This window comes from Musca domestica, unplaced genomic scaffold (assembly GCF_030504385.1).
Source record: "Musca domestica strain aabys unplaced genomic scaffold, Musca_domestica.polishedcontigs.V.1.1 204, whole genome shotgun sequence".
In the NCBI taxonomy this organism is placed as follows: Eukaryota; Metazoa; Arthropoda; class Insecta; order Diptera; family Muscidae; genus Musca; species Musca domestica.
The window spans coordinates 629,295-656,885 of NW_026712254.1; the positions used below are offsets into that span (position 1 = coordinate 629,295).

General features: G+C 34.9%; 1 protein-coding gene across 1 annotated transcript in view; it reads left to right on the forward strand.

Moving 5' to 3' along the window:
* The window catches only part of LOC101893251 (protein sidekick-like), a 38,512-nt gene extending 30,215 nt beyond the window's left edge, over positions 1–8,297 (forward strand). Inside the window, exon 6 of the mRNA XM_011293350.3 lies at positions 7,491–8,297. Within this exon, the coding sequence (XP_011291652.2) occupies positions 7,491–7,789 (299 nt within the window). The 3' untranslated portion in view covers positions 7,790–8,297. The remainder of the gene's footprint in view (positions 1–7,490) is intronic.
* Positions 8,298–27,591: the final 19,294 nt, after the last annotated feature.

The following is a 27,591-nucleotide window of genomic DNA, read 5'->3' on the forward strand; positions in this document are numbered from 1 at the left end:
GCCTAAGATAGAAAACTGTCTGTGCAGGTCCCCTTCCGATATTCGGTATTTTGATGATGTTAACGACATTATTCACCGGAATTGTGTCAAATTTAGTATTTAAAGTTCGCAATGAATGCTAAATCCTAAGACAGAGAATTGTTTGTGCAGGTTCACGGCTTCGTATAGCCCCTATATAATGGTACCTCCCGATAATCGATATTTTGATGACTGTAGCTACATTATTCACCGATTTCTTTTTTAAGTTTGGCATTTGAATATGGTAATGGTTTATGAAAAAAATTACCTATGCAGGTCCATGTCGTCGTATTGACCCTAATATAACGGCTACATTCGGTATTTCTACGATTTTAACGGATTTTATTGTTTTTGAGAATTGCCAAATTCGTTCTAAATGGTGGAGGGTATTCAAAGTTCTGGCCGGCCGAACTTGCAGCTTTATTACTTGTTTTTTTTTGTTACGAAATTATAGTAATGGTGATTTCATGAAAATACATTTTATCAACATTTTAAAATATTATTTTAATTTCCCATTGGTACACCAGAGGACATAATTATTGTCTCCCTGATTTTTTCAAAACCCAGTCGAATACTTTATACATTTATAATCTAGGAGGATTATTTGAAACAAAAGACCTGATAATCACAACATTTGATTTTAAATTAATTATTTATTATTATGAACACCTAAAAAACGAAAATTGGGGAATGTGTAGTCCAATTATGTATTCCAAAACCATAAGAAAATTCCTTAGTTTTAGTCGCATCCACATAATGGTATAAATTATTGTGTTGTCGCCACGGTCGACATGTGATTTGACAAGCTGAACCCCGGTGCGCTTCAAAACTTATTTTCTGATCGTGTTTGCTGCTTCAAATAAACGAAATCGGTCAAAAATATATATGGGAGCTATATCCAAATCTGTACCGATTTCAATATAATTTGGCATATTTATTTTTGTACCAAATTTAGACACTCATGCCGAATTTCATGTGAAATCGGCCGAAAATATATATGGGAGATGTATCCAAATCTAAACCGATTTCAATATAATTTGACAAATTTATTTTCTGATCAAATCCCCTCACTTACTCCAAATTTCGTTAAAATAGAACATACATATCATGTTTGGTACATCAAATAAACGAAATCGGTCGACAATATATGTGGGAGTTATATCCAAATCTGTACCGATTTCAATATAATTTGACAAATTTATTTTGTACCAAATTTAGTCACTCATGCCGAATTTCATTGGAATCGGGCATACGTATCGTTTTTGGTGCATCAAATGTGTGAAATCGCCCGAAAATATATATGGGAGCTATATCCAAATCTGGACCGATTTTAATACTATATGGCAAATGTATGTTCGTTTTAAGTTCCGTTACATATTTAAAATTTTATTGAAATTAGAGATACGTAGGGTTTTTGGTACATCATATTCATGAAATCACCAGAAAATGTATAAGGGAGCTAATCCAAATCTAAACCGATTTCAATATAATTTGGCAAACAACTTTTTTAGACAAATTCCATCACACATTCCAAATTGCATTTAAATTAATTGCTTAATGCAGCAAATAATTGAAATCTGGACCGATTTCAATATAATTTGGTAAATTTATTTTTGTTCCGAATTCCGTTACACGTTCCAAATTTAAGGGCTGTACCTATAATCAATCAATATATATAAATACATATAAAATCTAAATTTTTGGGAGGTAACTCCGATTCTGATGCTATATCTTCAAATTCAAACAATTTCAAACATTTATATAGCCTGTGTTACTTTTAGGAGATGTTGTAATATACACGGAAATTTTCAAAAAAATCAGTGCATACAAACATTTTTCTTATTTATAGATGTAGATATGTCCCTCCTACGCACTAGCTTGCAGATAAGTTTCACATTTTGTATAGTTCAGATCAGGATTTAGCATAGGGCTAGAGTTTTGGGCTGGGCAAAAGCATTAAATTTTGTTCGGTCATCGGACAATATTTAGCGGGTAAAATCGACTATAAAATTTATGTAAAAAAATACGAAAATTTCCACAAAGCCGAGAATATTTTTAATCCCAGCGAAATCACAAATACATTAAAATGTCACTATTGACCGTTACAGAGATACTGATAGCCAAGATATCGGGTATATAGCAAAACAGAAGCAATCTATTTTTGCCAAGAATTTGTTTTTTGCATGCGATTTTTTCATATTTGAGATACAATTTTGATTTGTACAGTTTTTAATATGTTTTACACCCTGCAACACTATTTGTTGAGGGTATTATATTCATGTCGCAATTATCGTCCGATTCTCACGAAATATTGCATGTAGGTTAGGGTCAGAATAGAATCCTATTATTTTGAAGATGTATATTTAGTTGTTTAAAAGGACCAAAACCGATTTTGGTGTCGCTCTATGGGTAACAATTGAAAACCAATCGACACACAGTTTTGCATGAAGAGGGAGAGAGAGATAAGGGAAAGGGCATTTTGGAAGTTGTTTTTTAAGTGAAATTGTTGAATACCAATCAGCATGAAAGAGTGGGGTAAGTACAGGACAAATGCCCCGGTCAAAGGCCAAAGATAACATTTGTACAGGGTTGTATGGCTTTATTTGAAAAAAAAATCGACTAAAATGGGTTTGGACCTCAGAAGGTTTTCCCATATGTTATAGTGTTGTAGGGTATCACATGGTCGGCCCCGCACGACTATAGCCTTTGTTTACTTGTTTTTTATATAAAATTGTCAACAAAAATTCATAATGTGTTATGGTCCTCATTTCATGGATCCTACCGATTGTAGGTTCAGGATTTGGAATTGAAAGCATAGCTACCTAACCTTTTGACTCATGCATAAAGCTAGATGATCCACAACTAAATGAACCCGCATATTGTCTGTATCCAACCGGAAGTATTAACTCGAACAACTCTTGTTTACAAGGACTGCTCTAACGACCTGTCTAAAGGCTAATTGGTAGATATTGCTGTAATTTATCATCTTTTTCGCGGTCGTCTCGTTTTTTGGCTGAGGACATTTGTTAGCACTCCTAATTTTTATCAAACTTGACCATCATAATTTTTAAGTTATTTATCTTATATACCCAATATAATTCCTACGAATACAGTTTTATCAAAAATGACATCGCCATTTTAGACTGGGTTTTCGAAGGCCAGACAGACTGACCGTCGATGGTTGGATAAGTGTGTTCTGGTATCCAACTCCTTTGAGATATGGATCTTTGAATATTGTGGAATGGTTGTTCTCACACGAGTCATAGTGGGAAAACCCCAAAATATTCTCCACCCAAGCGTTAAAGAAGAAGAATTCCAGTCAAACACTTTCGTCTTCGTCAAAGTAATTAGAGGAATAATACATGCTGATCATCGGTATAAGATTGAGAATGAGAACGACATACACTTTTATTTTAAACAAATAAAAGTGTTCACATGAAACATACACACCCATATGACCTTCATACATTCTCTGCTAATCTTAATTATCTATAGTTTTTTATTCCCATCATTACATACAATAATATTTTTTTTTTCAATTTCAAATTATAACACATAAATGGTGATTGCACAAGTTATATCATTAATCTGCCATCAGTACACCGACTTTAAGATATGGTGAATATGTTTTAATACTAAGGTGTTCATTACATTTTACTGCCAAATAACTAAAGTTGGTAACAACAACAAACAACACATCTTAAGAACTTTAAATACAACGTTAATTTCCCCAGAGATAAAGGCAAAGTTTCAAAGCTCTTATTAAGTTGGTTCCTTTCGATAGTCTGTTATCATAGACCTATTAAAATTTGCAATGAATATAAAATGGGGGAAAGTTTAAAAACAGAAAAATTTATTTTAATTTTTTATCAGCGCTAAATGAATGTATTTCTATAAAAAAAAAACTGGAAATATATATAAAAAAAATTAAACCTCTTATTCCAATTAAACACATAAACATTTACGAAAAATGATTTCAGAATTATATTTTCCAAACCAAAGTCCCAAAATTTTCTGTTACCGGTTTATTATTTCTAAATGTTGTTTTATGAACCAAAGAATCCAAACAATAAAGGGTAAGAAAATTAGAAAATGTTGGCGAAAATTGAATCTGCTTGAACTGCTACTGAGTGTATATATAACTTTTGATGTTGCCAAACGTGTTCTTCGAAACAACGGTTATAGGCCTTAAATGGCCAAATCCGTTTCAAAACATATGGGTTCGATCTAGGGGTGTCCGTTTGTACATATCTCCGTCTGTCTGGCTGGTGCACACGATAACTTTCGAAGGAAGTATCCGATTTGGCCCAAACCTGGTACATCGTAATCTTATTGTCAAACATAGATCGTGTTCGGAGATGGTCAGTATCGGTTATCTCCTTAAGGTACTTACCTCACAAAGGTAGGAATTTTCAAAAAAAAAAAATTATACTCCAAAGAAAGAGAAAGGAACACCCTATTTTGCTCCAATTTTGCAAATTCTAATATTTGCATCAGTGATAGGTCAAGTGCAAAAATGGACAATATCGAGCAATTCCATCAAGTACCTCCCCCACAACGGGTGAAAATTTTGAATAATCAACTTCGCATATCCAAATACTTCTGAAAATACAAGATCAGGTGTCTGGTACCTCCCTTTGTATGGGCCATCATTTCCAATAACCAAATCGCTAATAGAAAGGGAAATTATCATCCGTTTCCTTTTAAATTTTACAGATCTCTATATTTATTTTAACATAAGATCTGCTGTGAAGATACTCCATCTTCACTTTTTCCAGTTTTTTCTGGCACCTTCCATACAAAGGGTCAGTAATTTGAATAGCCTTTAAGCTCATAAAACGCGAGATGAACATCCGACCAATTTTCAAACTCGGCATATCCCATATTTCTATGGTACATTCTACCCGCTGTCCTAAACTCTAACTTCATGCGAGATTTTGTGTTCTTTGGTTTCTATTTGACACCTTTATAACGGCAGCAAAATCAGGAAAATTTTTAGTTGTTGGTCCATTTCAACCCCTATATATATTGCGGACATCTTTAAAAGCAATAGGCCTAGCCCTTCCGAGCCTAACCCTACACTTACGAAAATTTTCGTGAGGAGAAATCTGCATATAATAACCCCAACCTGTGTTGTAAGGCGAGGAAATATTTCAAAATATCCACTCCATATGTGGGAAACCAATATTTCAAGGTGTTACATAAATTTTGGCCCAATCAAACTTATAATACCCCAACACATAGTGTTGTAGGGTAAAGTGACTAGAAGTGTCACCACCTATACAATATTGAGAGTTGGTTAAGGGCAAAATTGGAAAAATTTGTCCCGAAAACACTACAAATTCGCCGACTTTAGAGTCCTGATATAGTCCACTTCTTCTTCTTCTTTTTGAAAATGTTTAAATTTCAATTGTATATTAAGGCCATGTCGGGGATCCCTTCGCACTACATGGCATGCAAAAAATATACCCGTAATGATCATCTGCGTGACGCTGTGATTACTGTCAGATGGATATGGCTAAAATAACTTCCAAAATGGGCAGGACTTGATACTCAATACTTATTGCATTTATCACCAATATTTATACCCTCAGCCATATGGCTACAGAGGGTATGTATCATTTGATACGGCCAAAACGTGCCTAGTCGAAATAATGGTTTTAGACCCTAGGTCTCTTTGGACCAAATCCGTTTCAGAACATTTGGAGTCGATCTACCGATGTCCGTCCGTCCGTCCGTCTGTCTGTCTGTCTGTCTGGCTGGCTGGTGCGCACGATAACTCTCGAAGGGAGTATCCGATTTGATTCAAACTTGGTACATCGTAATATTTTTGTCAAACTTAGATCGAGTTCGGAGATGAGCAATATCGGCTCACTCCTTCTGGTACCTCCCACACAAAATTTCAAAATTTCCAAAGAAAATAATTTATTGCACAGAAAGAGAAAGGATAATCCGATTTTGTTCGAACTTTGCGAATCCTCATATTTCCATCAGTGCTAGGCCATGTGCGAAAATGGACAATATCGGTCCACTCCATCAGGGACCTCCCCCACAAAGGGTCAAAATTTTAAATAATTAAAGCTCTTATAAAATGTGATGTAAGAGTCCCGTAGTGTTCAAATTCTACACACCCCAATAATTTTTTTAGCCCAAGGTCTGGTGCAAAAACGAAATTTATCGGTCCACTCCTTCTGGTACCTCCCCCACAAAATGTCGAAATTTTAAAAAAAATATTTTTTGCACAAAAAGAGAAACCATAATCCGATTTTGCTCGAACTTTGCAAATCCTCATATTTTCATCAATGCTAGTTCTTTTGTGAAAATGAACAATATCGGTCCACTCCATCTAGTACCTCCCCCACAAAGGGTCAACATTTTGAATAATTATTATAACTCTTAAATAATGCGGTGTAAGGATCCGAACGTCTTCAAATTTCACACATTTCAATATTTTTATAAACCCAAGATCTGGTGTTAACATGGGATGTATCTGTCCACTCCTTCTGGTACCTCCCCCACAAAGTGTAGAGATTTTGAATACCCATGAAGCAGATAAAACGCCAAATTAACATCCGATTCCATTTAGACTTGGCACATATTTCTATCAACACAAGATCTGTTATAAAGATTGAACAATTTCTTCTCCCCCATATATAGGGTTCAAGATTTTGAAAAACAAAACACTCAAATAAAGCGAAATAAATATCCAACTCTCTTCAAATTTCACACACACAAATATTTTTGCTAACACAAAATCTGTTGTGAAGTTGATATATATATGCCAACCCCTTCTGGGGTCACAATTTTCAATAATATATATGTTATAACTTTCGAAATAATTTAGCAACACTTTACTACTTGCTATGTCAAATATTTCTCTCAATAAAAAGCCCGATATGGATATGAAATTTATCGGTATTTACGATTTCGCATAAAGTTGGACATAAATATCCTTTCTTGTAATTTTGCCCAATATTTCGCTCAATATTTTTTATTTGTATCATGAAGTATAAAAGTGGAATATTTCGGTAGTCTCTATCTTGTAAATAACGCACATTTTAACACTTTCTAAAAATTATTACATATCTCATATAAAGTGAAGGAGTGAGTCGATCCATACCAGGAACGTCGGAATATTTATATCATATTTTTGGGTCCGATACGAAATGGACAATATTGGCCCATTCCTTCGGAACCTGCTCCATAGAGGGTCAAACGTTTGAATAATTGTAACACTAGTCAAATTATATTTAAATAATTGAACACAAGCTGAGGGTATATATCTGTCGGCAATACCGACTGATACTTTTTAACTTGTTTAGTTTAAAATCCATCTGAACTTAATTAGTAAGATAATATGTGCGAAATCATATTTTTACCTCCGAATTTCATTACAATCGCTTTTTTACTTACACCAAATGTTTCACATTAACACATTTTTTTCTCTTTTTTATTATTTATTCTCATTACAGGTGAGCATCCCGAAGCAATGCAAACAGGGTCATCTGGCAATCAACATTCGTGGCTAACTATAATTATTTTAATAACTCACATTTTGTTTTGCAAACAGCATTCAATGAGTTGCATTAAGACCGCTAAACAGCGCAACGATGCCCACCCCACCATGGCAAAACAACAAATTTACCAACGATCTACGACAGCTACAACAGCAACCACAGCAACAGAGCTAACGGAGGGGTTTAAGACCGCAGAATTACTAAATTACCCGCCAGGTTGTTGTGTATTACACCGTGAAAGGATTTTATGCTGACGGCATTGCCAGCGGTGCGACCCCCCACAGGGAAACCTTACTTTAGATTTGTTATTTTTATTATTAAAGGAAAATAGGTGTTAAGTGGTTTTTAATTTTCCCTCGAAATAATTTGTTTGTGATAATCTGGTATGAATGGGAAAAAAATCCTTGTATTTAAGCTACCATATAAGCTCGCATACATACATGCATACCCACAATAAATGTATATGTATGTGCGGAAAATCGTAAATATAAAACGAACAAATAACGCCATAAATAATATCTTTGTATGTATTGAATGTATAACTTTTTATTCGAACGAAATAATTGAAGGTTGATGTTGTGTCGTTCAACAATCAAATGACAATGCCACGTAACATTGTATTGTAAATATGTAGTATGGAAGTAACATCGTCTTTTTTCACAAATTATATCCGTAATATTATGTATGTATTTTATAAGTATGTAAATATGTTGCGTGTTGCGAAAATAAAGCAAAGAAACAAGTTTCGAAATTAATTAACGCCAAAAATGAAATTGAGTTTTTATTCCGTAATTTTGAAAAAAGGTAAGAGCAAAAGATGGTGTAAAACAAATATTTTAGTAAAATATACTGTATTTTACAACCAGTAAAGAAAGACTTAAAGTCGGGCGGGTCGACTTTATGATACCCTACACCACTTTGCTAATTTAGTAGAGCTCCACATAACATATAAAAGTTTTTATGGGAGAATTCAATCATGCACGCTATGATTATAATTATAATTTAAAGTTCAAAGGACTAAATATGCCGAAGCATTTGTATCTTTTAAATTCGGACTTGTATTGCCCATTTGGTGCAAAATAATTTGAAATCAGATAAAGATATATATATATATATATATAAATCTGAACCGATCTGGATAAAATTTGGCAAAAATATTTCTGAGCTATATTACTTGTTTTTCCCTGAATATCGTTGTTACGGAGTGCATATTACGGCTGTGGGTAATAAATATAACAAATCGGATGAACAATATATATGGGAGCTATATCTGGACCGATCTTCACCAAATTTGACATACTAGCTTCTAGGCTCAATTCGGTCGTAAGTGCCAAATTTCATCGCATTTGGGCAAATATTAGACGTTTGGTGCACAATAAAAGGTAAATCGGACGAAGTTATATAAGGGAGATATATCCAAATCCGAACCGATCTCGATAAAATTTAGCAAAGGTATTTCTGAGCTGTATTTGAAATATTTCCCCAAATATTATTGTTACAGAGTGCATATTACGGCTGCGGAGGACTTAAATAACAAATCGGATGAACAATATATATTGGAGCTATAGCTATATCTGAACCGATTTCGATCAAATTTGGCTTACTTATTTTCAGGCCTAATTTGGTAGTATGTGCAAAATTCCATACTATTCGGGCTGATATTACACGTTTAGTGCACAATAAGTGCAAATCGGACGAAAATATATATGGAAGCTATGTCTAATTTTTTACCGATTATCTCCAATTTCAATAGAGTTCGTCCTTGGGCCAAACAAATGTTGTTTGGAAATTTTCATCTCAATCGGATAATAAATGCGACCTGCACTTTGTTCACAAAAATACATGGACAGACGGTCGGACGGAAGGACAGACATGCATAAATCGACTCAGAATGTGATTCTATGTAGATCATCAAACGGAACTATGGGTCTATCTCGATTCCTTTTGCCTGTTACAAACAAATGCACAAAGACATAATATCCTGACCACCTTGTGGTGTAGGGTATACAAATCAAGATCTGAAGGAAAAAAATGGGGAAATGCTATGAGATGTGTCCTTCTAAAAACTCCACAATAAAAACACTGTGCAAAGCGGGAAAAAATGGCATGAAGTTTTCTATTCCTAAAAAATCGAAACGCAATTTATAGCCTGGTAGTGTCTTGTCTTTGATACAGACTAGGTTAATTAGGTATTTATTCAATGCTGGTCTTATCGGTCCACGTTGTTGCAAAGTTCTTATTGGGTTTATAGTGGTACCTCTAATATTTATGCCACTGAGAGAATATATCGTTTGAAATAATAACCAGTAAGGATCTATATAAGATGGACCATATTGGTCCATCTCTTTCTAGTATCTCCCCGCTCCAATATTGTGAAGTTAGTATATGCATTCCTTAAATCTCCTTCAGCCAATAAAACAAAACTTTTTAAAACAAAATCTGGGAAAACTTTCTTTAACAAAATAATGGTAGAAAAGGTTGTTTTTTAGAATTAACTTCCATTAACTTCCATTGTGCAACATTCCTCTTTTTAACTTTATCGGCTGCTGGTATTGAACTTGCAACCTTATGATTTGAATTTAAACACATTATACACTGTGCCACGGCTACGAACATTGGGGTTTATTTCTAAATCAAAATCTTATTTAAATATATTTTTTTTATTTGTTGAAGCCACGCTCCTTGAGCTCCTTGCCTTCAGTTTTAAGTCGACGCGGAAACTCTGCACCAATTATAAAATTCCTCTCATATAGAAACCTTTAAATGGGGGCTAGAAGAAGACATGGTCCTACAACGAACTTCAAATTGGAAACAATTACGGTGAATAATGTAGCTAATGTAATCAAATTACAAACAATTCCGTTAAAAAAAATATCGCGAAAATCATTAAAATATCGAAAAGTTAGAGCTACAGTTATATGTGGGCTATACGAAGACGTGGACCTTCATAGACAATTTTCCGTAATAGGTTGTAATACTGTTACCGTAGACCGGCATAACCCATTTACGAGCTTAACTTGTCTACTGTGCACAATTTTTGCCTTCTATCCCAATTTGGATAGACAGACGGTCATCGCTAGACTTATAATTTCACACTGATCAAAAATATACAGGGTGAGATAAAAAAAAACTGCAACAAAGTCAACCGCCATAATTTTTACATTTCTTTAAATTATATTGAATGAATGTTGAATGTCGGAAATAGCATGAAATTTTAGAATAAGTTTAGATTTGTTCGAATTGGTCACATTTGGCATGAATTATGGCTTTCAATCGGCCATTGAAACCGTCACACGCTACCCGAATGTTGCTTTGCGGTATTTTGGCCAATTCCCGGCAAATCGCTTGTGCGCTGGAAATGAAGCGAGGAACCTCATTTTTTAACCATTCTTGGGTGACGCGTACTGAGTGCGATAGTGCTGAGTCCTGTTGGAATGTCCAACTTTAATACACCCTCCAGAATATTTTCGCGATAATATTCGGCATTTATTCTGATGCCACGGTCGATTAATACGAGCGGAGAGCGACCATCGGCTGTTTATACCCTACACCACAAGGTGGTCAGGGTATTATGTCTTTGTGCATTTGTTTTTAATAGCAAAAGGAAATGAGATAAACCCATATTTCCCGTTGATGATCTGCATGGAATCACATTCTGAGTCGATTTATGCATGTCCGTCCGTCTATAGCTCCCATATATACTGTTTTTCCGATTTGTTATTTTTGTAATATGCAGTGCAACAACAATTTTCAGGGAAATATATCAAATACAGCTCAGAAATATCTTTGCCAAACGTTATCGAGATCGGTACAGATTTGGATATAGCTCCAATATCGGATTATCCGATTTCAAGTTAATTGTGCACCAAATGGGGAATACAAGTCCTAATTTAAAAGATACAAATGCTTCGGCATATTTAGGCCTTTGAACTTTAAATTATAATTATAATCACAGCGTGTATGATTAAATTCTCCCATGAAAAGTTTAATATGTTATGTGGAGCTCTACTAAATAAGCAAAGTGCTGTAAGCAGTTGACATCGACAAGACGACGTGCCACGCATATGGGTATCAGTCCGTACAAAGTCCATGTGGTTCATCAGCTGTTAGCTGCTGACATCAAATTGAGTCTAACATACGCTCAAGCCATCCTTAATCACCACCAAGAAGGAGATGATTTTTCATCAAAATTAATCATAATCATCATGATAGGCCAATTTCTATCCCAGCGGGTACGTAAATAAGCGAAATTTACGCTTATTTTGCACTGAAAATCCACATGTAACCCACGAAGAGCCATTACACCCTCTCAAAATGACTGTATAGTGTGCTTCGTCATCGGTTATTTTTTCTTCGAAGACATCGTGGGCCAAATGGTTACTGTGAATGGTGAGCGCTACAAAGCAATGATCAACCAATTCTTTTTGCCGAAACTTAATGAGTTAAGATTGGAAAATATGTAGTTCCAACAGAACGGTGCAACGACACACACTGCAGGTGCCATAATCGATATGCTGAAGAATGCATTTTTCCGGGAGCCTAATGTCCCGTTTTGGCGATTTGCACTGGTCAGCAAGATTGCCTTATTTGACGCCTCCAGAATCCTTTTTGTGGGTTTTTTTGAAGTCGCAGGTTTATGTCAACAAGCCTTAAACCCTTTCAGCTCTTAACGACAATATCCGTTACGAATGTGTGGACCTATCGCCGGAAGTTTTGGACAAAGTGATAAAAAATTCAATAAAAGTACTCAAATGACAATAAACTGTGGCGGCGGCCATTTGCATGACATCATATTCTATTCTCGATGTGAGGTAAAAAGAAAAAACTAAAAAATCAAATAAAAGTAAAAAATCAAATAAATTTTTTTTTTTTTTAATAACAGCCAACAAACATCGCAGGATTCCTTTTGCGCCACCTTGCATTACAATATACCAGTTCGTTCGGATATGTTTATGAAAATTATCATACTTTTAATGTACATTTTATTAACGAATATATCATACAGACTAACCTTGGGGCTAGTTCGATTTGGTCATAGTTCTTGATTATTTTATGATTTACCGTGCTAAACCTCACGTCTTTATATCAAAAGCTTTGTTCGTTTAAAATTTTAACATTCCAGCTTCCGCTGTTTATAAATCTTGAAGTCAGTCAATCAACTAACTCTTTCATATGCAAATAAACACTCTGTTGCATATCTCAAAACTTTCCTGATCTTCAAACCAAACACAACATACTCTTGTTCGTATCAAACCAGTATATCCCACTGTGGAACATTTCATCGAATTATGGATATTTAAGAAGGGATATTTTCGCACATAAAATATTCGAATACAAAAGTACATTTCAAGAGAAACATATCTAGCATAGCTCTTTATTCATGCTCTCAAAATGAATGCGCAGACATTGTTAACAGTCATTTCGAAATGACACAAATATGGGTGCTATAAAAGAGAGCACACAAAAACAGACAGATTTTATTGAGAGCGACACTCTCTCTCTCTCTCTGCCATAAAATCAAAATTTGAAAAACTTAAATAAATTTCACAAAGCCATAAAGGATTAAACTTCTACTCACATATTGACAATTAAACAAAAAGGAAACTTTCGATGTGTCAGTATCAGTATTCATGAATATGCCGGAGACCACAAGACAAATAGATGCGGAATGTAACAGGAGTCTTGTAACAAAGTAAAACATGAAAGATAAACACGAGCAGAAATTAAGTTGTGGATGTGTCACAAATGTTCGCGGTGACCACATGTCAGTAAAAGTATAAACATTGTTAGTGAAAATAAATAAAGGGAAATCCTACAAATAAATGGAGAATAAAAGGAGAATATCTTTTTTAATTTATTTTCAAGGCAGAGAAATTAAAAGATACAAAATTGTATTAATTCGTTTAAAAGCTAACAAAAATCAAAGCTACTCCTTTAAGGGCTTTACAGTGATTGTAATATTATTTTGTAATTTTTCATTATATTATCCTAAAAAATATCAAGGAAGAGAATTTGAAACAAAAGCAAAAAATCGGCTAAGTACTTTTTATGTCTCATGTCAAAGTTTAAAAACTCAGAGAACAATGCCTCTTTGGCAGTGTGGCAAACAAGTCCAAAAGGAAAGGAAGAAAACAAAAACCACATTCAGAACACAGACTAAAGAAAATGCTCAACTCCATTTTCAAAGTTAAGCTTGAAATTGGATAAAAAGGAAATATGCTCTACGTATGGAACAAAATCCCCTTAGAACGAAGAAAAACGAGAGAGTCAAAAGTAATGCGAATAACCAATTTCCTCACTAGACACAAACGTTCTTATGTTCCTTTCTACACACACTCATATATACATACATGTATTCAACTAAACTGGCCCTTATGCATTTTTGCAGACATTGCTGCACAGTGAATTAAAAAGGGAATTTTGTGGGAGAAACTGAAAGAGATAAGTTAGGAGGAATGTTAGCAAATAATTTTTCTCACGAGACACAAACATCTCCATGCACACAGACACCAATACATACAATAATGCTTGTAATTTCACACACTTTGTGGCACAGTGGGGACAAAAGAAATATAACAATCGTAAATAGTCAAGCAAGTAAAAAAACATTAAGTTCGACTGAGCCGAACCATTGGCTAAAAAAAAAAACATTTTTATATAAAGGTCTCTGAATTCAAAGGTGTTGCACTTTAAACTCAAATATCAGTAAGGCCGTCTGGATAACGCTTTTACACTTTACAAAAATAAACCATAAAGTGTTTGAGCCCGTTATATGGGGGTCATTCCAATACAGGGTGAGATGAAAAAACTGCAACCAATTTTAGACTGCTGTCATTGCTAAGCCACTCGTCCGCAGCTTTTAAAATTATTCCAGTGACATCTCATTATATCGTTTACAAGTGTACAAAAGCATTTGGGTGAGAATTTTGCAGAAAAAAAGTTATTCGTGATATAACACAAGCGAGATAGTGTGATTTCTTTATATTTGGCTGGAAAACCACAAATGGCTATCGTTAGAGCACTCCAGCATTTAAATATGAATAAATCTTTTGTGTCTCGTACCATCGCTCGTTACCGTGATACTGGTAGCGTAGCCCGACGTCAAGGAAGTAGACGGAAGAAAACAGCAACATCAGCAGAAATGCTTCGAAAAGTAAAGAAGCGAGTTGATCGAAACCCGCGTCGCAGTGGCCTAAAAATAGCTCGTGAGCTGAACATATCACAATATTCCATTAGGCAAATATTGAAAAATGCTCTCGGGGTAAAGCCATTGAAATGAACTTACACCGCAACATAAAGAAAATAGACTGAAAAAAGCTAAAGAGTTGCTTCGCTTGGCCGAAGGTGGCGAACTGCCGCATTTGGCTTTCTCCGATGAGAAAACATTCGTTGTCCAGGAGTTTGTCAACAAACAAAATTATTGTGTTTACTTGCCAAAGAGGTCAGCTGAAAATGTGCACCTACGGTTGATCACCAGAACTCAAGTGCCGTCCGTGGTGATGGTGTGGGCCGCAATAACAGCCGATGGTTGCTCTCCGTTCGTATTAATCGACCATGGCATTAGAATAAATGCCGAATTTTATCGCGAAAATATTATGGAGGGTGTATTAAAGCCTTGGGCACGCAAACATTTTGACCGCAGACCTTGGACATTCCAACAGGACTCAGCACCACCGCACTCAGCACGCGCCACCCAAGAATGGTTACAAAATGAGGTTCCTCGCTTCATCTCCAGCCCACAGTGGCCACCAAAATCTACGGATACCAGTCCGTTGGACTATTGTGTCTGGAGGATTTTGAAAGCAAGGTTGACACTAAAAAATACCAAAGTGTCGATCATCTCAAGTAAGCGCTTCGCCGGGAATGGACCGAAATACCGTAGAGCAACATTCGGGCAGCGTGTGATGGTTTTATTGGCCGTTTGAAGGCCAAAGGTAACCAATTCGAGCAAGTCTAAACTTATTCTAAAATGTTATGCTATTTCCGAAATTATTTGCTTTCATTCAATAAAATTAAAAAATAAAAAGTATCAGTCGGTATTGCCGCCAGAGATATACCCTCAGCCTATGTTCGATTATCTAAATATATTTTGACTAGTGTTAAGGTTATTCAAACGTTTGACCCTCTATGGAGCAGATCCCGAAGGAATAGGCCAATATTGCCCATTTCCTATCGGACCCAAAATATGATATAAATATTTCGACAGATGTGCCAAGTCTAAATGGAATCGGATGTTAATTTGGCGATTTATGAGCTTCATGGGTACTCAAAATTTCAATATTTTGTGGGGGAGGTACTTGATGGAGTGGACCGATATTGTCCATTTTCACACCTGTCCTAGCACTGACGCAAATATTAGGATTCGCCAAGTCGGAGCAAATTCGGATTAGCCTTTCTCTTTCTGTGAAAATTTTTTTTTTTTTTTTTTTTGGAAATTTCGACCTTTGTGGGGGAGGTACCAGAAGGAGTGGGCCGATATTGTTCATCTTAAGACAAGACCTTGGGTTAATATAGATATTGGGATGTGTGAAATTTGAAGACAGTCGGACTCTCACATAACATTTTATGAGAGTTGTAATTATTCAAAATGTTGACCATTTGTGGGGGATGTACTTGATGGAGTGGACCGATATTGCCCATTTTCACACCTGACCTAGCACTGACGCAAATATTAGGATTTGCAAAGTTGGAGCAAATTCGGATTATCCTTTCTCTTCCTGTGCAAAAAATATATTTTTTGAAAATTTCGACCTTTTGTGGGGGAGGTACCAGAAAGAGTGGACCGATATTGCCCATCTCCGAACTCGATCTAAGTTTGACAAAAATATTACGTTGTAGCCAATTTGGACCAAATCGGATACTCCCTTCGAGAGTTATCGTGCGCACCAGCCAGCCAGACAGACAGACAGACAGACAGACAGACGGACGGACGGACATCGCTAGATCGACTCCAAATGTTCTGAAACGGATTTGGTCCAAAGAGACCTAGGGTCTAAAACCGTTACTTCGACTAGGCACGTTTTGGCCGTATCAAATGATATATACCCTCTGTAGCCATATGGCTGAGGGTATAATAATAATAAAAATTATGGCGTTTGACTTTGTTGCAGTTTTTTATCTCACTTATTCTTTCAGGATTGTCATCTATCAAATCGTTTGAAACAGATTTGAAACAGTTTCATGGGTAAATTTTACTAGGGTTATCAAAATACCGAATATAAAGGGTATCGTTTTATGTGCGCTGTAGGAAATCATGGACCCATTATGAAATACCAATACCAATTATTAGACAAATCCGTGAAAAAATGTGGCAAATATCATCAAAATACCGAAGATCGGCAGGTACTGTTATATGACAGCTATACCAAAACGTGCACCGATATATCTGATTTTCAATACCAATTATCCTAGACACAAAAAAATTGTTCTACCAAATTTTGAAGCTCTACGTCAAATAATGTCGTGATTTCAAAAGACAAACAGACGTACAGGCAGACAGACAGACATAGTTAAAACGACTTAGAATTTTATGCTGCTCATGAATAAATACTTTATGGTGTCTACGACGAATATTTAGGGATGTTACAAACGGAATGATAAAGTTAATATACCCTCCTTGTCAAGTAACTGGCACTGACCCTACACTAGAGTGGAATTGTGAACTCATATGTCACTATTTGGCAAAACATTAACATTTTAAATCCTAACAAGTAAAAAAGTTGTAAGTTCGGTCGAGCCGCAGTTTGAATACCCTCCACCATTTGGAACGAATTTGTCAATTTGCAAAATAAATAAAATCCCTTAAAAAATTTATTAAAGAATGTAGCCATTATATTAGGGTCTATACGGCGAGGTGGACCTGGATAGGCAATTTTTGCCATTCGCCAGTACAATAATGTAGATAAAATCATCAAAATACCGAATATAAAGAGGTACCGTTATATGGGGGCTATACGAAGACGAATAGGAATACGAAATTTTTTGCCATAGGTTAAAGTACGAATTAAGATCTTCTGATACGAAATTTAAAACGATTCCCGTGGACAATGTTTCTGAAATCATCAAAATACCGACTATCAAGAGATACGGTTTTTTGGGGGCTACACGAAGACGTGGACCTGCACAGACAATTTTCTGTCTTAGGCTGTAGCATCCACTTCGAACTGCAAATACCAAATTTGAAACAATTCCTGTGAATAATGCCGCTAAAATCATCACAATACCGAATATCGGGAGGAACCGTTATATAAGAGTTATACGAAGACGTGGACCTACATAGACCATTTTCTATACCAAAAGTCCTGCAGACATGATATATATTTGAGTAAATTTTTATCAATCTATTTCATTTCGTTCGGAAGCTTGAGTGATTTCCACAGACGTAGAGACGGATGAACATCGCTAAATCGATATAAAATTTTATGCTGTTCCAGAATATATATACTTTGTGGGGTCTAAAATGTATATTTCGAGGTTTTACAAACGGAATGACAAACTTAATATATCCTCCATACTATGGTGGAGGGTATACAAATCATATTGTAGAATATAAATGTGTTCCATTTACTCTTTACTCGTTGTCTAACTTACCACACTGTGCAGCGACACACAATAGTTTTAAGAATACAGTTCACGGTTTATGTCTAACCAGGTCAAAATTGTGCTACAACAGCAAATTTAAGGCGAATTACGACATCGTCGCACCGCCCAGCCCGTCTCACGCTTTGTTCACCGCAAAAACTAAAAACTCATTTAAAACTGGCTTCGCACATTTTAACAGTTTTGTGATGTTGCTGTTGTTGTTTTTGCTTGCCATAGCAGAGAGAAATCTTTGTTAGCAAGTTTGTTAGTAGTGTGTGATAGATGAAACCGTTGGTATACATACATACACATATAAATATGGATGTAGAATCAAATACATGCATGCATGAGAAATGCAAGGAATCAAATCTCGGCCTACGATGAAGATGCATGCATGCAAGTACGAAAAGCTGCCTGCACGCACTGTTTTAGGTGGGATTGCACATTTTTTTGTTAGAAAAGTGTGCGTGTATTTATAACTGTTTTCTTATTAAAGCAAAAAATCTTAAAACTATGTGATTTCGTTTTTTCCTCGGCTATTTTTGTATTGAGCAATTTTTTTTGTCTTGAGTTGACATGAATATTCCGTTGGATTATTTTTTATTCATATTAAACTCTCATTTTCCTATTTCGATAGAAGTATTACTCTTGGATAACTCGGTGTATATTCGCGACAGTTTTTAATAATTTTATTACTAGTGATGCATAATATTGGATTGTATCAGCGGATTGCTGACCAAAGCCATCCACACCCCACCCTTACAAAAAAAAATTAAAAGACCAAAGTCCGAAAAAAGGCCCATGTGGAGCTGGGGAATTATTATATGAATTATCAAACACATGAATATTGAAATTATCAAATGAAAAATGTCCGACAATATTTGTAACAATGGAGACTTTAACAAATATGTACAAATCTAAAAAATAATAATCCCAGATCTATATATAGGCGGGAGGACGATTTGGATTAAGTAAAAAACTCTTGGATATTTTTTAAGTTTTTCCAAAAGGAAGGCATTTGTAGCTTGATTTCGGGAGAGCATTTTTTCGATATTTGATTAGATTTTTACCCTAACCTCCTAATTTTCGGTATTTTGAACATTTAGTCTCAATTTTGAACGATTTTTTTTTTTTTTTTTGGAATTTGGTATTTACAGTTTGTACCTTCTGTGGTAGATTAGAGTCTACGTATCCTCCATAACTCTACCTCCATATATTTGGTATTTTTACGATTTATGCCAAGTTTTCTATCGGATTTGTTTCAAAATCGATATTTGTAGTTCATAATGGGTTGTACAACCTGTGTCACAACATTGTTCAAATTTGTCAAGATTTCCATAAAATGTCCATATAGATTGCCAATGGAACCACATTTATCCCCGAATTTCTTTCAAATTTGGAACAATTTAATTTTTGGAAACGGTTGGATTTGGAAATTTCACATGTTGACATTGGGGTCACTATTAGTGTACACGAAAGAGATTTAAACGAGGTTTTAGAAATATGTACTAAGAAATTTGAAAGTACTAAATAATACTAAATTTGGGAAGAGATAGATTTGATATACGAAGGTGCATTTTGAAAAACGTACCAAAAAGAAATAAATGGTATTAAATAAGGCATTTACATAAAGGGAAGATGTGGAAAAATGAAGGGCCATTGATGTTGTGTGGCATTGCTTAACCAAAGGTTTTATGAAAAATCGAACAATTTTAAAATGCACTTAATGTGAATAAAGGTACGAATTTGGTATAAAAGCAAAGTTTAGCAAGTAGTTTCGATATATATGGACTAAATGATTCAAAATTTAGTATAGAAATATATCTTTCTGGAAATGTGTACAACAAGTGTACGAAAAGTACTAAATGGTACTAAATTTAGTATACAGCATGAGAATAAATCGAGTTTCTAATAAAAGTTTTTATTAAATGGTACCGATTTTTATATGCAGGGTGATATAAAAAACTGCAAAAAAGTAACACGCCATAATTTTTACATTTTTTTAATTCTATTGAATGAAAGCAAAAAATGTCGGAAAAAGCATGCAATTTTAGAAAAAAGTTTAGATTTATTCGAATTGGTCACCTTTGGCACAAATTATGGCTTTCAAACGGCCAATGAACCCGTTGAAAGCAACATTTTGCGGTATTTTGGGCCATTCCCGGCGACGCGCTTGCTTGAGGTGATCGACATTTTGGTATTTTTTAGTGCCAACCTTGCTTTCCAAAATACTCCAATCACAATAGGTCATTGTGCGCTGGAAATGAAGCGAGGAACCTCATCTTGTAAAAATTTGCGTGCTGAGTGCGGTGGAATATCCAAGGTCTGGGGCCAAAATGTTTGCATGCCCAAGGCTGTAATACACCCTCCAGAATATTTTCGCGATAATATTCGGCATTTATTCCGATGCCACGGTCGAATCATAAGAGCAGAGAGCGACCATCGGCTGTTATGGCGGCCCACACCATCACCATGGCCGGCGCTTGAGTCCTGGTGGCCAACCGAAGGTGCACATTTTCAGCTGACTTCTTTAGCAAGTAAATACGATCATTTAGTTTGTTTACAGACTGCTGGAAAACGAATATTTTCTCAGCGGAGAAACCCAAATTCGGCAGTTCACTACTTTCGGCCAAGCGAAGCAACTCTTAAGCTCTTTTGAGTCTATTTTCTTTCTGTTGTGGTGTAAGTTCTTGCACTTTTTGGAATTTCAAAGGCTCATTTTTCAATATGTGTCGAATGGAATACTGCGATATGTTCAGCTCACGAGCCATTTTCCGGACACTGCGACGCGGGTTTCGATTAAGTCGCTTCTTTACTTTCATCCACACCCCACCCTTACAAAAAAAAATTAAAAGACCAAAGTCCGAAAAAAGGCCCATGTGGAGCTGGGGAATTATTATATGAATTATCAAACACATGAATATTGAAATTATCAAATGAAAAATGTCCGACAATATTTGTAACAATGGAGACTTTAACAAATATGTACAAATCTAAAAAATAATAATCCCAGATCTATATATAGGCGGGAGGACGATTTGGATTAAGTAAAAAACTCTTGGATATTTTTAAGTTTTTCCAAAAGGAAGGCATTTGTAGCTTGATTTCGGGAGAGCATTTTTTCGATATTTGATTAGATTTTTTACCCTAACCTCCTAATTTTCGGTATTTTGAACATTTAGTCTCAATTTTGAACGATTTTTTTTTTTTTTTTTTGGAATTTGGTATTTACAGTTTGTACCTTCTGTGGTAGATTAGAGTCTACGTATCCTCCATAACTCTACCTCCATATATTTGGTATTTTTACGATTTATGCCAAGTTTTCTATCGGATTTGTTTCAAAATCGATATTTGTAGTTCATAATGGGTTGTACAACCTGTGTCACAACATTGTTCAAATTTGTCAAGATTTCCATAAAATGTCCATATAGATTGCCAATGGAACCACATTTATCCCCGAATTTCTTTCAAATTTGGAACAATTTAATTTTTGGAAACGGTTGGATTTGGAAATTTCACATGTTGACATTGGGGTCACTATTAGTGTACACGAAAGAGATTTAAACGAGGTTTTAGAAATATGTACTAAGAAATTTGAAAGTACTAAATAATACTAAATTTGGGAAGAGATAGATTTGATATACGAAGGTGCATTTTGAAAAACGTACCAAAAAGAAATAAATGGTATTAAATAAGGCATTTACATAAAGGGAAGATGTGGAAAAATGAAGGGCCATTGATGTTGTGTGGCATTGCTTAACCAAAGGTTTTATGAAAAATCGAACAATTTTAAAATGCACTTAATGTGAATAAAGGTACGAATTTGGTATAAAAGCAAAGTTTAGCAAGTAGTTTCGATATATATGGACTAAATGATTCAAAATTTAGTATAGAAATATATCTTTCTGGAAATGTGTACAACAAGTGTACGAAAAGTACTAAATGGTACTAAATTTAGTATACAGCATGAGAATAAATCGAGTTTCTAATAAAAGTTTTTATTAAATGGTACCGATTTTTATATGCAGGGTGATATAAAAAACTGCAAAAAAGTAACACGCCATAATTTTTACATTTTTTTAATTCTATTGAATGAAAGCAAAAAATGTCGGAAAAAAGCATGCAATTTTAGAAAAAAGTTTAGATTTATTCGAATTGGTCACCTTTGGCACAAATTATGGCTTTCAAACGGCCAATGAACCCGTTGAAAGCAACATTTTGCGGTATTTTGGACCATTCCCGGCGACGCGCTTGCTTGAGGTGATCGACATTTTGGTATTTTTTAGTGCCAACCTTGCTTTCCAAAATACTCCAATCACAATAGGTCATTGTGCGCTGGAAATGAAGCGAGGAACCTCATCTTGTAAAAATTTGCGTGCTGAGTGCGGTGGAATATCCAAGGTCTGGGGCCAAAATGTTTGCATGCCCAAGGCTGTAATACACCCTCCAGAATATTTTCGCGATAATATTCGGCATTTATTCCGATGCCACGGTCGAATCATAAGAGCAGAGAGCGACCATCGGCTGTTATGGCGGCCCACACCATCACCATGGCCGGCGCTTGAGTCCTGGTGGCCAACCGAAGGTGCACATTTTCAGCTGACTTCTTTAGCAAGTAAATACGATCATTTAGTTTGTTTACAGACTGCTGGAAAACGAATATTTTCTCAGCGGAGAAACCCAAATTCGGCAGTTCACTACTTTCGGCCAAGCGAAGCAACTCTTAAGCTCTTTGAGTCTATTTTCTTTCTGTTGTGGTGTAAGTTCTTGCACTTTTTGGAATTTCAAAGGCTCATTTTTCAATATGTGTCGAATGGAATACTGCGATATGTTCAGCTCACGAGCCATTTTCCGGACACTGCGACGCGGGTTTCGATTAAGTCGCTTCTTTACTTTTCGAACCATTTCTGCTGATGTTGCTGTTTTCTGCACTTCCACTTCCTTGATGTCGGGCTACGCTACCAGTATCATGGTAAGGAACGATGGTACGACACACAAAAGATTTATTCACATTTCAATGCTGGAGTGCTTTAACGACAGACACTTGTGATTTTCCAGCCAAACATAAAGAAATCACACTATCACGCTTCAATTCCATCACGAATAACTTTTTTTCTGGAAAATTTTCCTCAAAATGCTTTTGTACGCTTGTAGACAATATAATGAGCTGTCACTGGAATAATTTTAACAGCTGTCGGACCATCATAGTCTATGTATCCCCCAAAACAGTACCTCAAATTTTTCGGCATTTTTACGATTTCTATCGAATTCAGTTGAAATGTATTTGACTTCTGCTATGAATATTCAAATTGTTGGCTCCTATGGAGTATGTTCCAAAGGAATAAGAAGCATGAAAAAATTGGACATTGATTTCTAGTTTTATAAAGAAGTGTGCCCCCACTTTTCTAAACTGATCTAATGCGGTATAAATATTATCATAACCATAATTACCATAATTTTGAGTTATTATGAGGATTGTACCACAAATGAGGATTGCACCAATGCTATGTTTAAAAATGTTGAAGATTTCAATTTATTTTTTAGCATTTTTGGGGGATTATACCAGAAAGATATGAACTTTTTGTTGATTTTATTTGCTTTGAATTAGAAGGAGTGATAGATATACGCACAATATAAAATTGGCCGAAGTATTTAAATGTGAGAAATGTATTATTTCCCATTATATAAGAGTTAGATGAAAAAACTGCAACCAAATTTAGACTACTGTCATTTCTAAGTCACTCGTCCGACAGCTATTAAAATTATCCAATTACAGCTCATTATATTGTTTTCAAGCGTACAAAAGCATTCTGGTGAGAATTTTCTAGAAAAAAAAGTTATAGAACTTTTGCTTTTATTCAATAAAATTTAAAAAAAAATGTTAAAATTATGGCATTTGACTTACGAAGGAGTGGGCTAATCTTTTCCATTTTCCCAATCTAAGTCTGCAATAATTATTACGATAGAACAACAATGGATAAAATATATTCACAGGTGAAATATCCCTTCTTTAACCATAAAGCTGAGGGATAAAGAAATCATAATTGAGACCCGATTGGGTTAAAAGTTTGCACAATTTTGGAATTACCAAACATTAGAGAAGACCTTTAAATTAGTCTTTAAAAATTTGTTGAAATGAACTATGTCAAGCAGAAACATAAATAACATTTTATTATAAGGAACACACTTTGTTGAATAGCGGAAGTGCATTTTTTCCATAAAATATTCCAGCTCCAAATAAGAAATGCCCCTTTTTCTCGGCAGTGTCTTTTCCATGTAGACCTCATTTGTGATAGCTAACATTGGAAACTAGTTTTACCATGAAAAATCTATCTGTAGGGTAAGTGTACCAGTAGTCGGCACTTTTAGGATTTTCGCGTTTTTAATCGCTCACCATTCTGAGTGGAACATTTCAATTATTACAAAGTTAATTTTTTCAGATTCGAAATTTTGTATAGTTTTTGCAATAATAAATAAAGTTTTAATAACTTTTTATTAAATTTATAAATTTGTAGTTTTATTAAAACAATGCTTTTTTGCCAGTAGTCGGCACCACTTGCTAATTGTCGGTATGGCATGTTCCAACAGTCGGCATACCAATTTTTTTGTAAGAATAATTAATAGTAATAATAAATTAATTCATTAAAATATAATATTTTTGTTTAGTTAAACTGATTCGACGTCTTTAATGTACTTTTCTTAAGAATATGAATTGTTGAGGACCTTCACAGACAAACATTTAATTTTTATTAAAATAATTCATCTTTTCTTAGTAAAATTGTGCACAAAGATAGCTGACAATATATTTGAAGTAAACAAAATACATTTAGTTATTATAGTTTCATTTATTTGGGCTTAAAAATAAAAAGTGCCGACTACTGGGACATGCCGAACTTAGGCACACTTACCCTATATGATTTTAAATAAATCAGCATGGGCAGAATTTAAAAATAGTTCTTAACTTACACAACTCCAAATAAAAATGTGGCATAATTCTAATTCAACAACGAATTCATGTTCCGAATACTTGCACCAACAACATTCCTTTCCTTTTCTTAGCACTCATTTATATTTTCCGGAAAATTGTCATGAAAATTCCCCAGCAAACATAGACCACAGATATTTGTTGTCACGCCGGAGTCATTGCATAGCTCTGGACATATCTAATTAAAAAATTTAATAACATTCGGCAACAATGGCCGGCATAGTGGACGCCTGCCTGCCAAGTGGACAATATTCCATAATAGACCAAACAAATATCATCATCATCATCTTCATGGTCGTCGTCATAGTCTTAAGACATTTCATTTTGTTCTTTCATTTCCTTCTTTTTGACTTTATGTGTATGTAAATGACCGACTTGACAGTGTCGACTAATACTGAGGGAATTTTTGTGGAAATTGTTGTCCTTTCAATAAAATTTCTCCTCTTCGTCTTCTGGGTGTTTAATGTTGTGTAATTTATTTTTATAGATCACAACTAATGTAGCCGGTCGACGGCCGGTCATAGTGAATATTTGGCAAGAGGCTGATGCCTGAGCCAACAAAATCAGCAAATATTAACAATTTCCTCAATTTCATTGTTGTCTTTCTTATAATTTCAAAGGCATTCATTTAAATAATACAAGAAAACCAGACATTTCTTGGAACGGTATTTCCGACAATTAACTTATGTAAATACATTCGATTAATTAAAGAATACAGAATAGATTTAAAAAAAAATATTCAAAATGATACAAATAACTAAAAATTGATGTTGAATCGGAATTGTTTGGGAATAATTTTGCAGATTCTTCAGAAACTTGTTTCGGAGCGTGGATTTGTAATTAGTATTTTTTTTGGTGTTGTCTGAAGTAGAATTATGTACTTATTAAGTATATTTTGGTAAGAACTGCCTGAATATAATTAGGAATTTGTTACGGCGAAACCCATATTAAATTTCAGAACTTCAGCCGTATCCCTTCACCCAATGATATTTTTCGGCAATTATAGTGCACATTCCCAACACAATCTCCATATCTCAATTCCAGTTATCAATAGATACCTCAATATAAAATTTGAGGATTCCAGCCCTATCCCTTTACCCTTGGTATTGGCTACACATGAACAGCGATATTAATACATTATTTCAAACTGTAAACCAATACAACATTTTACCAAATTTAGTACCATTTAGTACTTGTCTTAAAAATCTTGGACGCATTTCCAAACTACCATCAAATCTCAAACACAGACGCTATCAAACTTCAAAATTTCAGAATATGTTCATTATCCCTTTACCCAAATTTAGTACCACTTTATACTTTTCGTACAATAAAAGTGCACATTTCCGAAACCTTCTACATATTTTTATTCTAAATACCATCAAAGACCTCAATACCGAATTTGAGGATTATAGCCCTATCCCTTCAACCAGTAACAAATACAGAACCACCTAGTACTTTTTGTACAATTATAGTAAAAATTTCCCAAAAACACATCCATATGTCCAAGCTACACATGAAGAGCGACCTCAGTACCACATTTCAGATTTCAAGCACTGTTTGTTTACCCAATACCAAATTGAACTAAATGTTATTTAGTACTTTTCATGCACTCGTAATACACAATTTCCCAAACCAAATCGCATTCCCAGGTACCAGCCGAGACCTCTGTATTAAATTTCAGAATTCTATCTCTATCCCTTCATTCAGTACCAAATTTAGCTCCACTTAATACTTTTCGTACGAAAATAGTATGCATTTCCAAAACCCCCTTCATATCACAATTCCAGATACCAACAGAGACCTCAATATCAAATTATAGCACCCATTTCCGAAACCACCTCCATATGTCCAGGCTATATATGAAGAGCGCCCTTAATGCCAAATTTAAGAATTTAAGCATTACATGTTAATCTAATATCAAATTGTTCTTAGCATAGCACAATTTGTACTTTTCTACTAACTCTATTTTCCGTTCACATAATTCTGAATGGTACCAAATTAAGTGAATTTTAGTACTTTTGGCATTAGCATTGTTAGAATTTTGAATAAGCCTTTTGTTTGTCTTATCTACAGAACATCAAAGTCTCTCATTCCAAGTTTAACATTTCCCGCTCTATTCCCCGAATACACTTGGTACACATTCTCAAAAAAAAAAAAAAAAAAAACAGTAAAGAAAGTCTTAAAGTCGGGCGGGGCCGATTTTATGATACCCTACACCACTTTGTTAAATAAGTAGAGCTCCATAACAATTAAAAGTTTTTATGGGAGAATTCAATCATACAAGCTATGATTATTATAATTATAATTTAAAGTTCAAAGGACTAAATATGCCGAAGCATTTGTATCTTTTAAATTCGGACTTGTATTGCCCATTTGGTGCACAATTAATTTGAATTCGGATAAAAATATATATAGGAGCTATATCCAAATCGGCACCGATCTCTATAAAATTTGGCAAAGATATTTCTAAGCTCTATTTGATATATTTCC